This window comes from Nelumbo nucifera, chromosome 7 (assembly GCF_055504915.1).
Source record: "Nelumbo nucifera cultivar China Antique chromosome 7, China Antique-T2T, whole genome shotgun sequence".
NCBI classification, from domain to species: Eukaryota; Viridiplantae; Streptophyta; class Magnoliopsida; order Proteales; family Nelumbonaceae; genus Nelumbo; species Nelumbo nucifera.
The window spans coordinates 20,949,911-20,964,095 of NC_142655.1; the positions used below are offsets into that span (position 1 = coordinate 20,949,911).

The 14,185-nt window shown below is 37.6% G+C and overlaps 1 protein-coding gene across 1 annotated transcript; it reads left to right on the forward strand.

Moving 5' to 3' along the window:
* Positions 1–11,329: 11,329 nt before the first annotated feature.
* Positions 11,330–12,851, forward strand: LOC104593616 (calmodulin-binding protein 25-like). Its single transcript, XM_010253559.3, has one exon. The coding sequence runs from the start codon at positions 11,933–11,935 to the stop codon at positions 12,581–12,583; it is 651 nt and encodes a 216-aa protein (XP_010251861.1). The 5' UTR covers positions 11,330–11,932; the 3' UTR covers positions 12,584–12,851.
* Positions 12,852–14,185: the final 1,334 nt, after the last annotated feature.

A 14,185-nucleotide genomic window follows, 5' to 3' on the forward strand; every position in this document is an offset into this window, starting at 1 on the left:
GTATCCTTTTCTTTCTCTACTTTGTGGAGAGAATAAAAGAGATCAAGGAGAATATTTACCTTGCTGTTTTTCATAATTCCATTCTTTCTTTTTTTTTTCTCTCTTTTCTTTTCGCTAAATTTTCTTTTTATTTCCTCCATTTTCTTTCGAACCAAACACAATGTTTCTAGACCGAGGCAAGGTAAGGGCATGTCAAATTTAAAAAAGAAAAAAAAACTGCTAAGCAAACATATGTGATAGTGGATGATTAAGCCCATTTTTTAGTAATTTTATCTTCTTGTTTTACATATATTAGACTCTAGTTAAGCCATCTCACAAAAAAAAAAAAAAAGAGAGAAAAGGTACACTAATGAAAGTGGTATTCAGTCTACCATTTTCCTAAAGGTCAGAATGCAACTACTTGCATTTTGCTGCCTTTTGTATTAGGCCATTAGGGTATTAGACAGTTCTCAATTCTCATAGAGCACCTTCAGTAGGATTTTATAGCATTGCTATTGTATTATTATTTTTTTTTTTGGAAGTGTAACTTTTTATATATTTTAATCTCTCCAACATAAGAATCTTGCAAATTGGAGGGAAGTATAAAAGGCAAAAGTTTGTTTTGCTACATATAAGTTTTACTGAATAAATCTCCAAACAAACCCATAAGTCAAATGGTTAATAAAAGTCAGACCATGCTGCTTCTTGGTGTAAGCCTTCTATTTGGTGGGGCATATTCATTGGTGAGCTCTAATCCTTTGACCAAGCAACAAGTGTCTAGTTGTGTGTGTCCAGACTCCAGATGCAACTCTTCCAAATCTGTGGCTTCAGAGTCCATCCTTTGCCTGACCTAATCAAAGAATTTGGGTTTTACTTCAAGCCCATCTTATTCATGGGCTTGTCAAATTCTGATGGGGCCACATCAAAATAGACCGGCCAGTGGCCAATTTAGACAACCTCACATGTCACTTTCAAAATAGCATTGCTTTATATTGTCATATGTGCTCGTGAATTGCGGGAATTGACTCATAAAAGCGATCAATTAATAAAAATATATCTAGGGCCGATCTTATATGATTAATAACAACAAATACATCAAAAAACACCAAGTAAAAAACAATGAAATTGTACAGTATACCTTATCAAGTAATCAAATAAACAACTTCAATGGAAGGAACCACCTGTCAAGCTCTCATCCGACACGAACGCGCAAAGCTTTCTTCGTGCCAACACGTCATGCAAAGATGTAGCTAGTTGACAACTGGCACAAGCTCTCACTATCATAGGTCATACTAGGACCTATTTTAACCTAATTTGATTAAAACTAAAGCTACTTGGCAGTATTATATGGTCATCAAAATTGATGGATGTGATGATGAAACCAAACCCTTCACTAATGCTTCCATTATTTCATCAATGAGAGATCATAATTCATGAAAGAAGATCAATAATATATTTGATGGGGCCACCAGGTCATCAATACCATCCAATTGGATAGAAGTGCCAAAGTGGAAGTCAGAGCTTGCTAATATAGGCCCAATTAATGAGGGTTGGCATCCTACATTAATGGGTTCTTCTTAAAAAACAAAATGGTTAGATGGATGGCACATTCTTTTGGTATGTTTCAAGTTTCAACAGGGGACGGTAGGATGTGGGTGGTTTGGTCTCTACCTAGGTTACCCATCAAAGCAAAAGAAAGATTTGTTGAATTCCTTGTTTGCATTTGGAATGGGGAGAAAATACAAAAGTGTACCCCACAAAGATCTTGTTGAGATAAGTGGGGGGGCAATTTAAAAGTTTTTGGAATCTACACCCTCTATTTTTAATCTAATCGACTAGTCTAGACTTTGGTCTCTTCACAATACACAAAATAGGGTTTGAGGAAATAAATTAGTATTTTATAGACATGAAATTAATGACTCAGAGCTTAAGCCACATTAATATTATTTTATTGTACTTGTTTTTTTGGGTTTTTGGGTTTAAGGGTTTTTCTATAATATAGGCCTTCAAGTCAACTAAATTGAAAGTGGAATTCAAATTCTTCACATACAAAAGAAGGGTTTGCTGGTCTACAACTTTAGAGAAGTCTAAACAATCCAAGAATTTTCCACAAGACAAATTCTAGCCAAAACGGAACCTTCTTTGCAAGCATATCATCATTATCATCCAGACCTTGCTCAAATTATGAGGTTGATTACATAAATCCTATTTCGCCATTTCATTCCATTCAGTGCCATATATCCACTATCTCCACTCAAGCCCTTTTGGACTTGCCCATAACTCTTTTAGCCCTTCCAACCTATAAGAAATCACTTCCTTTAATGGGGTATTGTAGATGGTCTTCTATGCATGTGATCAAGCTATTTTAATCTAATTCCTCTCCTATTTGATCATTTATTAAAGTTATTCCTAATTAGATTTTTTTACAAGCATATCTCAAATTCGAATCATGCTAATCTTTATTTATTATTTAGATTTTGGATTAGGGTAAGATTTGTCAAATTTGTGAATATCTAGATTTTGTTATTTGGTGATTCCCATCTGACATCGTGGAATTCGGACAGGGCTAGTCATTTCATTTCCACGGAATCAGGCTAGGAGAGGCTTCTTATCCCAATGGATGAATAAGAAACCTAATTATAGCCTGATTAACCTACCTACTACTCCCAATTAACCATAAGCAGTTTGCATTAATGCATTAATTTATGTTTTAATTATTTTTGTTTTTATATACCCAACATGCTGTTATTAATCGTTGTTACAGTTATTAATCACTCCGGTGCAATTGTTTAATGAAGGTCGTAATATTTGTTTCAAAAATCAATTTAATATTCTCTTGTCAAGTCAAATACTTTTAATTTATATTTGTTTAATGCCCAAATTATTTAATTAAAATAATATTTTTAATAAAATACTCATATAGGGACCGACTAGGATGGTCTCAACAACGGTCGAGGTCCCTTTCCGTTAGCCTGTTACCACCAACCCCCACCCAATTTCCTCCCCCATCAGAAGCAGATCTGCTATGGCCCACCAGTTCATCAATCCAAACCGTCCAGAAGAAACCCTGTAATTGTAGGAAAACTCCTGGACCGTCCATCACCAGATGCTAGCTAAATGCCTAAATGGTTTGGATTGGCTGTTGGGCCCTAGTGGGCCATATTAATGTAAATGATGTAATGGGCCTTAGACAGATAGAAAAGTCAAGCCGGTTTCGTGGCTGCCGAACAGAGCCGAGCCGAGCCGGTCCTGAATGAGAATCTTGGGCGACAAGGCTGTCTAGGGACTTTGGGAAATCATCTAGAGTTTTCGGTGTACCCATCAACCATCAACTCACCCTATCTCTTTGTGTTATTGTGTACTCCCAAAAGCTCATCAGGGGCGTCAGCGTTACGTCAGGCCACGTAGGATGATTATGTCAAATCTGGCGTTACTGATGTTATTTATCTCTATTCCATAGAAAAGAAGATTCCAAATGGAACCACCCTGATAGAGACAGAGACGTGCGGTCAAGGTCCTGCATCGTCAATCAGACGACCAGGAATAACTGCTAATTGATAGCCATCAGATGTGGAAAACAATACACCTCTAGCGGCCTTTTCTCTGTGTTTACATCATTGCTTGTAGTTGTAGGATATCTTCCTAACATGAGGGAAGCAATTAGATAGTGGAATGGGGAACACAGCACGTCAGCACCTGAATATGGGTCCAGGGCCCACATAACATGCCACCTAAGATCAACGGTCAAGGAAGAACATAATCATCTAAGTTTGTTCCAATGATCGGGTGGTTAAAAAAAATGCGATTATGAGTAGGGGTGAATAAAAAAAAACGAAAAACTGAATCGATCAAAATCAAACTAAAAAATCGGTTAATTAAACCGGTTGGTTTGGTTGTGATTCGGTGTTTTAAAAAAATCGATGGTACCGATTCGGTTTAAGTTAACTGATGGAGGATGATTTGACCCGACCTACTGAAACGATGACACGTGGATTTGATTCAGCAGGAGCAACAACTCAGCATCATGACCTGATCACAACTAAGTACGAGCCTGTAGAGTAGCTCGCTACGTCATAACTCGCTATAGGGGGAGCTCGCTGCAACCCGAGCTCCAAGTCCCCCGAGCTACTGAAAAGGGAATACTCCAAGACTATTTCAGCTCGCGAGCTAGGGAAACCAGCTCGCTCCAGCACCTGGGCAGAAGAACTGCCCCAAAGACCAACCTTGATGAGGGTCACCTCAAAATACTCCTAAGAGCTTGCTACAAAGTAGCTCGCGACAAAGCAACGCGACGCTCTCAGGAAGTTTCTATCTGACAAGACCGTACTCGTCAGACTGCACCATGTCTCTTGACTGACAGCATAGTCCTTGCCCATTTGACAGTCTGCAACCATGTCTCTAGACAGATGGTGGCGTGCCTGTCCCTTCAAAACGTGTCACTCATCCAAGCGGATAGTACATTGTAACGATCACCTACGCAACCCTGGTAGGTAACGATTGCGACGGGAGCCTAGTGGTGGTTACACCCGATTTGACAAGAATGCTCCTATAAAAGCCCTTTAAACGAAAGGGAGAACTCTCGCTTTCGAATGAGATCTGAACTTGAACTCTTACTTGCTCACAAGCTAATCTTGAGACATGGTGATCTAGCGCGACCTACACTCTTAGCCTCTTATACTCTTTTCTTCTTCCCCAATGTTCTAACTTAAGTTTCGGAGTATTTCCGCCGGGCAAATCCCCTGGGAATCCTTCACCTTCGTCTTCTTAGGTATCGTCTGTTACCAGCAAAGAGTCTGTCAGCAGCCAGCTAGGAGTGCCCAGATCGTGCTGCATCATTAACCAATATAGAAAATTGGTGGTTAATCTAACCGACCGGTATACATATATTTCTATATATTTTATATATATTTATGTATATTATAATATTATAATTTTAAATATTATAAATTAATAGATATGCATTATATATAAATATATATATTTATAATATATGATATATTATTTATTATCATATTATTTATTATTTAAAAAATAATATTTTATATATATTTATAGTATATTGTAAAAATTGAAAAACTAACAGTTAACCGAACAGGTCAATTGGTTAACTGATTGGCATCGGTTCGGTTTTGGTTACCAGTTTTTCAAAAACCGATAATACCGATTTAATTGAAAAAAAAAATCGAACCGTGAACACTCCTAATTATGTGGATAGTTTGCAAGTTATATTTGGTAATGGTAATAAATTTGGAGAGCCCAGTGTTGGTCATTTGAAGAGTTATCTCCTTCAACCTCTTTAAATAGTTTATCCCAACCACTTCAAAGCAATTGAACCAGTTTAGCTGAATTTTCTTCTCAGCCCTCCGAAGCAGGTCCCGATAATTGTTGGAATTATACACTGACTCTAAAATTCCTATAACCGATTGGAACAAATTTGGCTTGGCTCTCCATATCAACCCATGACATGTTGCAATGTATTAGAAACAATATGTTTATATAACCGATTGGAACAAATTCACATTGCAGCCCTCCGAAGCTGCAATGTGATGCAGGATTCAATCTGATTATTTTCAGCTTTGAGAAGCTCAAAAGACAGCATGAAAAGATTTACCAAATGCCCCCCAGATCCATCTATATGTCTATTTATTATCAGAGAGCATAAATCAATGAATATGAAAGAAATTAACACAACTGATCAAATAATGGAAATACCAACACTTTAGTGATCTGAGCTTTTATGAATGATGTGAATAAACAAAAGTTTGACGTAAACAAGCAAAAATACAATAAGGTGAAAGGTTACTTCAATAGTGACGATGAAGGTCACTTCACTCCAAAAAAAAAAAAAAGAAAAAGATCGTCTTAAATCGATAAAATACCAACATGAATCTGTCATTACCAATTTCAGCGGTCATGAATACAGGAATGAATCCTAAAGATTTGTAAATTGACTTTAGAGCTATAAGTCACGTGAACAATCTAAGAAAAGATTTAGTTTACATCAATTGGCAGATTCTAAAACACCATATGCAGAACAATAAACCGGATTCAGTCGGTGCAAAGTATTTTACAATAAACCGGATTTATTTTCTGAATCACCACCCGGATTTTTCAGTAGTATATTTTTCAAGATCGACAAATAAGGCGGTTCATGCCTTAGCTCGGTTTGGTTTGACTTGTTCTTCTCTTTGTATTTGGTCATCTGTTCCTGTACGAGTTATCTAATGAATTCTAAGCTCAAAGTCCGTTTGAACAGTTTATATAGCCTTGCATTGGGAATATGTCCCATGAAATAATAATTATGGAGATATTCCCTATGTAAGGCTGTAAGATCTGTTCGAACAAAACCTGTTTTCGTCTGACTATTTAAAATCATATTCTGTAATCATATAATTTCTATATCATAAAATTTGTCTTTGTTTTGAAAATCACTTATTTTGATGGTTTTAAAACATATGCTTTCTATTGAAATAAAACCAATTTGATTTTGCTTTTCAAAACAAAAACACAGTTTAGGAATGTGTTTTCTGTTTTTTGACCGATGACAGTTAAAAAAGCAAATGAAAATAAAAACATTCATATTGTAAAAACCCCCAAAATTATGCATGATGTATCTAGTAAAGCATTGTTAAAAAAATTCCTAATAAAGTCCTTAAAAAGTATACAAATATATATATATATATATAAGAGGTACATTATAAAATTTAAATCAAGAAGGATGACTATTAGACAATAAAGAAGTACATTATAAATCACTAATATAAATGTGTTCTTGCTGGCATAATTAATTGGATTAAAAAGACTATTATCCAGTGTTTGTCTCAGCTATATCTGGGGTCTTGGGAGGGGTCAGCTGGATATGGCCCTATATCCTAACTTTTCTCTCTCTCTTTTTTTTTTCTCATAAAATGGCTGTTCTTCGACTTAAACCCGTGTTCTCACACTTGACAGCCCGAACCTACAAAAACAAAAAAAAACAAAAAAAAAATGAAAAAAAAACACTCAACAGCCTGAAATTTTATGATTATACCAAGTAATGACCCCTAATTGCTTTAAGATATGTAAATAGCAAAATAATATTATTTTCCAAGATGAATATAACAGCAATATAATATATGGAATTATGGTTTTTTGAGACATTGGAATATACTCATTAAAAATTAAAAAAAGGGTGATTGTTCTAGAGAATAAATCTTGAACGCCCTCCAATTTTTTGAAAGAAAAATGAGATGAAGTATTTAGATACAATGCAAATTCTTACATCATAAAGGACATATGTTGTACAAATAAAGACAAAACAATACATGGTTATAGACTTAGGCCACCATGTGATAGACAAAGACTACACAGTGACTATTAAAAGTGGATGGTAAATAAGGATAGGACAGTATCTAAAAAGAGTTATATCCACGTTAATAGAGAAGTGAATAAGAAATATTGTTGCAAGTAATAAATAAATGGGTTCAGCTAAAAAAACTTGTAACCAATCAACCAGTATCACAAAAGGGTAACCAATCACAATCTAGATGTCCTATCCACAAGAATCCTACCCACATTTACCCATAAGATACTACAGTTGTTCACTGTTGGGAACATCTCTCTATGAATGGTAATATATAAATATGGAAGATATTCTTAATGTGACACCGTAATGAACCTATCATGTTCATCAAAATTCATTAGGGTTTTTTGATTGGTCAATGTTCTTTCAGTATCATATCTTTTTTGGCATCATAGATTTATCTTAAACAAAGAAAAGATGTCCACACGATTTTGAAAAAATAAAAGTTTCTTTTGGTATTACCTAAATTTGTGAATATTAAGATTTTCAATTAGAGAATTCTAATTCTTTCTATATATATATATCATTTTTTTGGTAATATCTACATATATATCATGAGATTGACAAAATTGAACCAACTTAATAGAGTGTAAAACTTTATATTTTGTATTATTTTATATGTATTTGTACTCGTTTTGACAACAATGTTCTATACATACGAACTTAGATATATATAAATAATGATGTTATCTACCAAGTTAGAAATAACTTTTTAAAACAATTAGAACTTCTCTAAAAATGAAAGGCATGAATTTTAGGGGCAGCCATAAATGCCCTACAAATTTTAGGGCTCCCTTTAATGAAATGCCCTACAGATTTTGAGTGAATGGCCACAAATATCTTTAAATTTGTAAGATGGAGGAGATTCTAACTAAGTTTATAAAGTGTCTTTGGTGTTGGGTTTTTGGAGACAGCCATAAGTGGTTGCATAGTCTCAACAGGGGTTATTCTCGGAGCTGCCTCTAAAAAGGCAGTCGTATGCGTCTATATCCTACATCAGCCGCATAATATTGAAGGCGTTTCTAGGTTTCAAAAGTGGTTGTGGCTCTTGTGTACTTTAGTCTCATGAGATTGACAAGAAACTGTTTCCATTTCTCTCTTATGTAGGCCTCAACTCTTACATTCTTTAGGGTTACTTAATTTGTGGGACATCGGTATCTTGAACCTTATCAAATTCCACAAAGCATTTTATAATGACTATCTTTGATCCATTTTATGACAAAACAAATCCATTTTATCATTTCCCTTTTCTTCTTCTTTTTTATTAGAGTAAAATACAAAAATCTTCCCTGAAGTTTTTGACAATAATAAAAACATTTCCTACAGTTTCATTTTAATAAATACCTCCTCTGAACTTTTAAGAAATTCGACAAAAATCTCCCTTCCATCATTTTCCTAGACGGAAAACCTTAGACTGATGTATCGATTTCTTCTAAATACCCATTCTACCCTTTTATAAATTATTTTACATACAAAATTATTGAATAACCCTATTTTAACTCGACAAAAAGATTAGAAGATGGTCGTTAAAAGGAGGTTATTGTCAAGTAAAAATATGGTTATTTCAGTAATTTTGCATGTAAAATAATTTATAAAAGGATAGAATGGGTATTTGGAAGAAACTGGTACATCAATCTAACGCTTTCTGTCTGGGAAAGTGATTTTTGTCAAGTTTCTCAAAAATTAAGGGGAGGTATTTGTTAAAATGAAACTATAGGGGAGGTTTTATGATTATTAGAAACTTTAGGGGAGGTTTTTGTATTTTTACCCTTTTTATTATATAACACACATTTAAGGGTCATGGGGTGGGGACTAGACCTATTCATGGGCTGGACTTAGTTTTGGATTTTTGACAAATTTTGAATAGGCCCAACCCGAAGCCCGAGCCTGACATAGTGTAAAGTCAAACCCAAAACCCGACCCATGAACAAGTCTAGTGGGAACTAGACCTGTTCACAAGCTGGGCAGGGTCGGGTTAAGGTTGGGTTTTGCCTCTACATTAACAGAATATGCTCAGGCCTGAGCCTGAGCCCGACCTGAACATTGGGCCTAGGTCTTAAGCCCGAGCTCGACCCTCATATAAAGCCCGAAGCCCAGGCATTAGCCCGAGTCCAAGCGCAGCCAGAAATTTGGAAAATATATTTTTTTACTTTTTAGTTCAATTAAAAACTATTTTATTTATATTAAAAGACCTCAAAACCTAAAAAATAATAAAAGATCTTATTATTACTTGAAAAAAGAGAAGAAAATAAAGAAAAAATCTTATATATCTATGTGCTTTTTTATTACATAATACATTATCAAGTTGGACTCGGTCTCGGGCTGGGCATTTTTGAGAAAACCCGAGCCCAACCCAAAAACAGGTCGGGCTTGATATTTTAGGCCCGAGCCTGAGTCCATGGGCTTGAAATCCTAGCCAAGCCTGACTTAGATCGGGCTGGGCCAAGCAGGCCCATTGGACTACTCGGCCCATCAACCGATTTAGTGGGAACAGAGCAGGGTGCACATGAGGTCCACTAATCTTACCATAGAGAGTATGTGTGGTGATGCAAATTTGATTTCGTGCCTCCTCTTTTAAAGGGATGAGAAGTGACCATTCAATATATTGGATCATCAGCACATCCTTAATTATTATTTTAAAAATGTATATTTTAAAAGGAAAATTCTAATTTAATACCCTAAACATGATAGTGTCAAATTAGTACCGGAACGTTCAAACGTGTCACTACAGTGACATGCTTGAAAGTTAAGAATACTAACTTGACACTACCCCAAAGTTTGGGATATTAAAGTGGAATTACAGAAAAGATAATCGTATGTTTCCCTTTTGTCATTACAAACAAGTCATAATATAAAAAAGAGAAAATCTATGTATATTGCTGGAAAGACATGATATCTAAAGATATTTGACAAATCAACCCCGATACATTTTGATAAATGGCACCTGGTTGCTTACTATTTTTATGATACCAATTGATTGATTAGAGTTCAAATGTAATACCACAAAGATATGATGTTGGAAATGAAAATGAATAATATTTTCCACTGCCATGCAAATAATACCATACTACAAAACAAATAATATTTTGTTCATGATATATAAATATTAAAATCATATATAAATATTTTGATTATTTTTAATTTAATTTTATTGATAGTATAAGCCAATTCGATTCAAATCCGAATACAAAACGAATCAAGTTTGGATATACCTTTGTATTCGATTCGGTTCGATTTGGATCCAATTCAGAAGGATAGACCATCGAATGGTTCTGATTGAAACTTCAAGTGTCCACGTACCACTCTCTATCTTTAGCCTCTACCCCCTAGTCTACACTACTCCCCTCTATAGACATCAACACACGATAGATTATTGATAGAATGTGGACGTCAATTTCCATCCCACAGTTCCCCACTTAAGTTGGAGAGGAACGGACAAAGCAAATGGCTCACATAACATTTACAGTTGACTTGAGCGCTTGAGCCGTGAACAACAGCTCAAGAAGATTCCGTTACAAGCAGTAGTTCGTAATTATCTCAAAAGTCCATGAGTATCCTCGGTATTCAAAATAGGAGCCCAAGAAGATGCCAAAATCGAAATTTTCGGGGGATGTGAGCCTAAACTGAGGCTAACCGCGTCGTCGACGTCGACATGAGAGATGAGACGATGACGCGGCTTCACCGTCAGGAACGTAAACCGCTTTTGTTTTTTAAATTTTTTTCGTAACAAAAGTTTTAAAAGTTGCACTGCATTTACGATTTTACCCTTGCTTGCCTCCACCTTTACCGCGCAGAAGAGATCTACTGTGGCAACGTTGTTTCGAGAACCCGTGTGATTGGCAGGGTTGTATCTTGACGCATTTACCCTCTTGCTTAGTTGCTTAACCACACTGTCGAGTCAAGTTCTAACCACACGGGTTAGGTCCGTACTGGAAAGTGACACGTGTCTTGATAGACGCGGTTTCCTCTCACCGCCCTATTTAATCCGCTAGACCTCCTCGATGCAACGCTCATTTCTCCTCTCTCTCTTCCCTCTCTCTCCTCTTTCTGCGCTTCTTCTCTCGCTTATTCCTTCTCTTTCTCTCTCTTTATATACTGTCTCATACACTCCCCTGCTGCTCATCTTCTCTGGTTAGCTCTCGTCGGAGAGTGGAGTGATTTCCTTCGACTCTTAGTCGTTCATTGAGCTTTGTTCTGAAGTTTCTTCACGCAAATTCTCCTTAGATTCGTTTCGATTTGAGGTATTTCCTCTGGGTTTTACACTGCTTTCATAACAGTTCTCAGGCTCTGTAATTCATCTCAGCTTCGTCGAATTATCAACTACTTTCTATTCTCTCTGTTTTCCGCGCTTCATAGCTTGTCGAATCCCTTCTTCCCCTGGCTTCCGGCTTTACTTGTACCCTCCTTTAGATCTACGTATTTCAAGTGTCTAACCAGTTCGAGTACAACTAGCTTCCCGCCATAATCAGCAAATTCGTTGATTTTCTGGTGAATTTTGTCCAAGTAACGGAACTATGCAGTGAGAAGTTCTTTATTTCTGTCATTTCTGTTTCCGCTTGGAATTGCACTCGAATCGCGACAAGGCGAGAAAGATAAAGGGAGTACGAGAAGATGGCATCTTCTGATAACTTGGCCAGCCTCGAGCCGTGGACTTTCCGGACCTTCACCGACTCGTGGGTCTCCGACGCTTTCCTCCGTGACACCGAAACCCTAACCAAGGCTCTGCAGAAGTCTCTCTCCAACGACTCCGACACGCTAACAGTAGCAGGAGATACCAACTCGGCCGCTTCAATCTTCAACCTCATCAAGCCCGAAACCGTGCCAACACCAACGGGCTCAGGATCGGAGCCCGAAATGGCCACGAAACGCCGGAACACGGCCCCCGCCGCCACCGGAAAGATCTCAAAGCGCAAGTCCCGGGCGTCGAAGCGGTCTCCCACTACCTTCATCACGGCCGACCCCGCCAACTTCCGCCAGATGGTGCAACAGGTCACCGGCGTCCGGTTCGGCAATTCGCCCGTCCCCGGTCCCATCCTTAAACCAGAACCCCAACGTCCCGGTACCCGGTTGCAGGGCTGCTTGCCGACTCTCGACACGTCGGCGTTTCTGTTAGATCATCACCAGCAGCAGAACCAGATGGTGGGTCCAACCTCCATGCCCCAGGCCCACGTCTCGTTTGCGCCGGTGGCAAACGGTAGCACAGGTTTAGATTTCGACGCCTTCCAGAGCTTCCCGACTCTGGAGTCGTGGAGAGTAATGTAAAAACAAAAAAAAACAAATCAAAAGCTGTTATCTGACTTTTGTCTTTTTTTTATTTTTCTTTCGTTTTTTCGTCCTTTATAAATATATTTCCGGCACTTTTTTGTTCATGTTCTTTTTTTTTTCAGCTAGTAACCTGTAATTTTCAGCCGCTTTGTAATAGGGGATCGGGGGTTCTGTTAATACTTTTGCACCTAGTCAGGGGTGTTTTAGGAATCATCTTTTCTATCAGGCGCATATGAGCAATATATTATAAATTGATCTTTCTCCATCTCTCTGTTCATTGCACCACGCACGCACAATCAATGCAATTGCAAAATGCACAAATTAAAGGAGACAAATGGGAATGGGTGAGTATGATTTCGTTCACTTATAGGAAAATTTCCATTTTTGGGAGGCGGGTTTTGGCTAAACATGAAAAGTTGGAGGGTGGAATTGTAATTTTGGATAGTTCTATTTGATGAATGATGAATGATGAATGAGGCCTTCTAGAAAGGAGTTTACTTGGGTCAAGAAGGGATAGGGCTTACTCTCAGTAAATGATTTAATTAATTAAAAGGTTAATGGCACTAGAGGAAGTAAAAGTAAAAGATGAGGTGTAGGGTGGACCTTTTGGTCTGCGCCGTTGGATGCGGAACGGGCGGTGTGGACTGAGGGTCTGGAAGCGGAGGGGCGAGACGTAAGATTGACGACATGAAGACGTAAGCGGAGAAGGGGAGAGGACTTTATAGTCAAAGATGGTGGGCTGGGCCGGGTTGTTGTACTTGGGTTGTACTGTGAGGCTTGCTTGACAGCCCACGCATGAGACATGTGCTGAGGTGGAGGCGTGGGGGTCTTAAATTCCAGAAGACCGGTGGGTGTGGGGACTGGAGATCACTCGGGTGGCGTGATTCCAGGACTCTGATACAATAATAGGACAGGACCTAGGAAACGAATCGTATAGTAACTGTGGGCACCCGCTGGATCGGTATTTTGTTTTTCTCGTCGTTTCAGATCAAGGCTGGATTGTGGAATTTGAGCTGTGGCTGGAATCACCACTCACCGCCCGAATTTTGGAATCTGTAAAGTTTGGAATTTTGTGGAATCGGATCCAATCGTGAGAACACACCCTGAGAGCTTGGCATTCAGCCATACGTTGGCACTTTTATCTTAAATTCACGTGGATATGTTTCTGAAGTACTTTGTAAACTTTTTTAGCAGACACCCTTTGTGAACAGACTAAAATCCGTATTAAAGGGATGCAATTGCTCATGTAAAAAGTAAAATTTCTAACCTGGAATTTGAAGGTTAAAAATCTTGGTGTTGTTGAATTCCATTCTCTTTGGTAGTGGATCCGAACAATGGAATTTGAGCAGTGAAAAGGAATATTCCATTTCCATTAGGTAGGGAAAGGATGCAATAGGATTGGATTCGGCACGGATTCAGCTACATGTATGTGAATGTGATCTGATTACTGAAATCCTAAATCTAAATCCGATTTGAGTCCAATATTTTGGATTTTTCAAGTCGGTTCACATTTAATCCAACTAACTCTATTCTATTGTAGTAAAATAAAGAAAATAGATGGTCCTATTACATACATCTTTATGTTCACTCACTTCGACC

Coding starts and splice junctions, on each gene's coding strand:
- LOC104593616 (XM_010253559.3), top strand. CDS start 11,933: ATGGCATCTTCTGATAACTTGGCCAGCCTCGAGCCGTGGACTTTCCGG.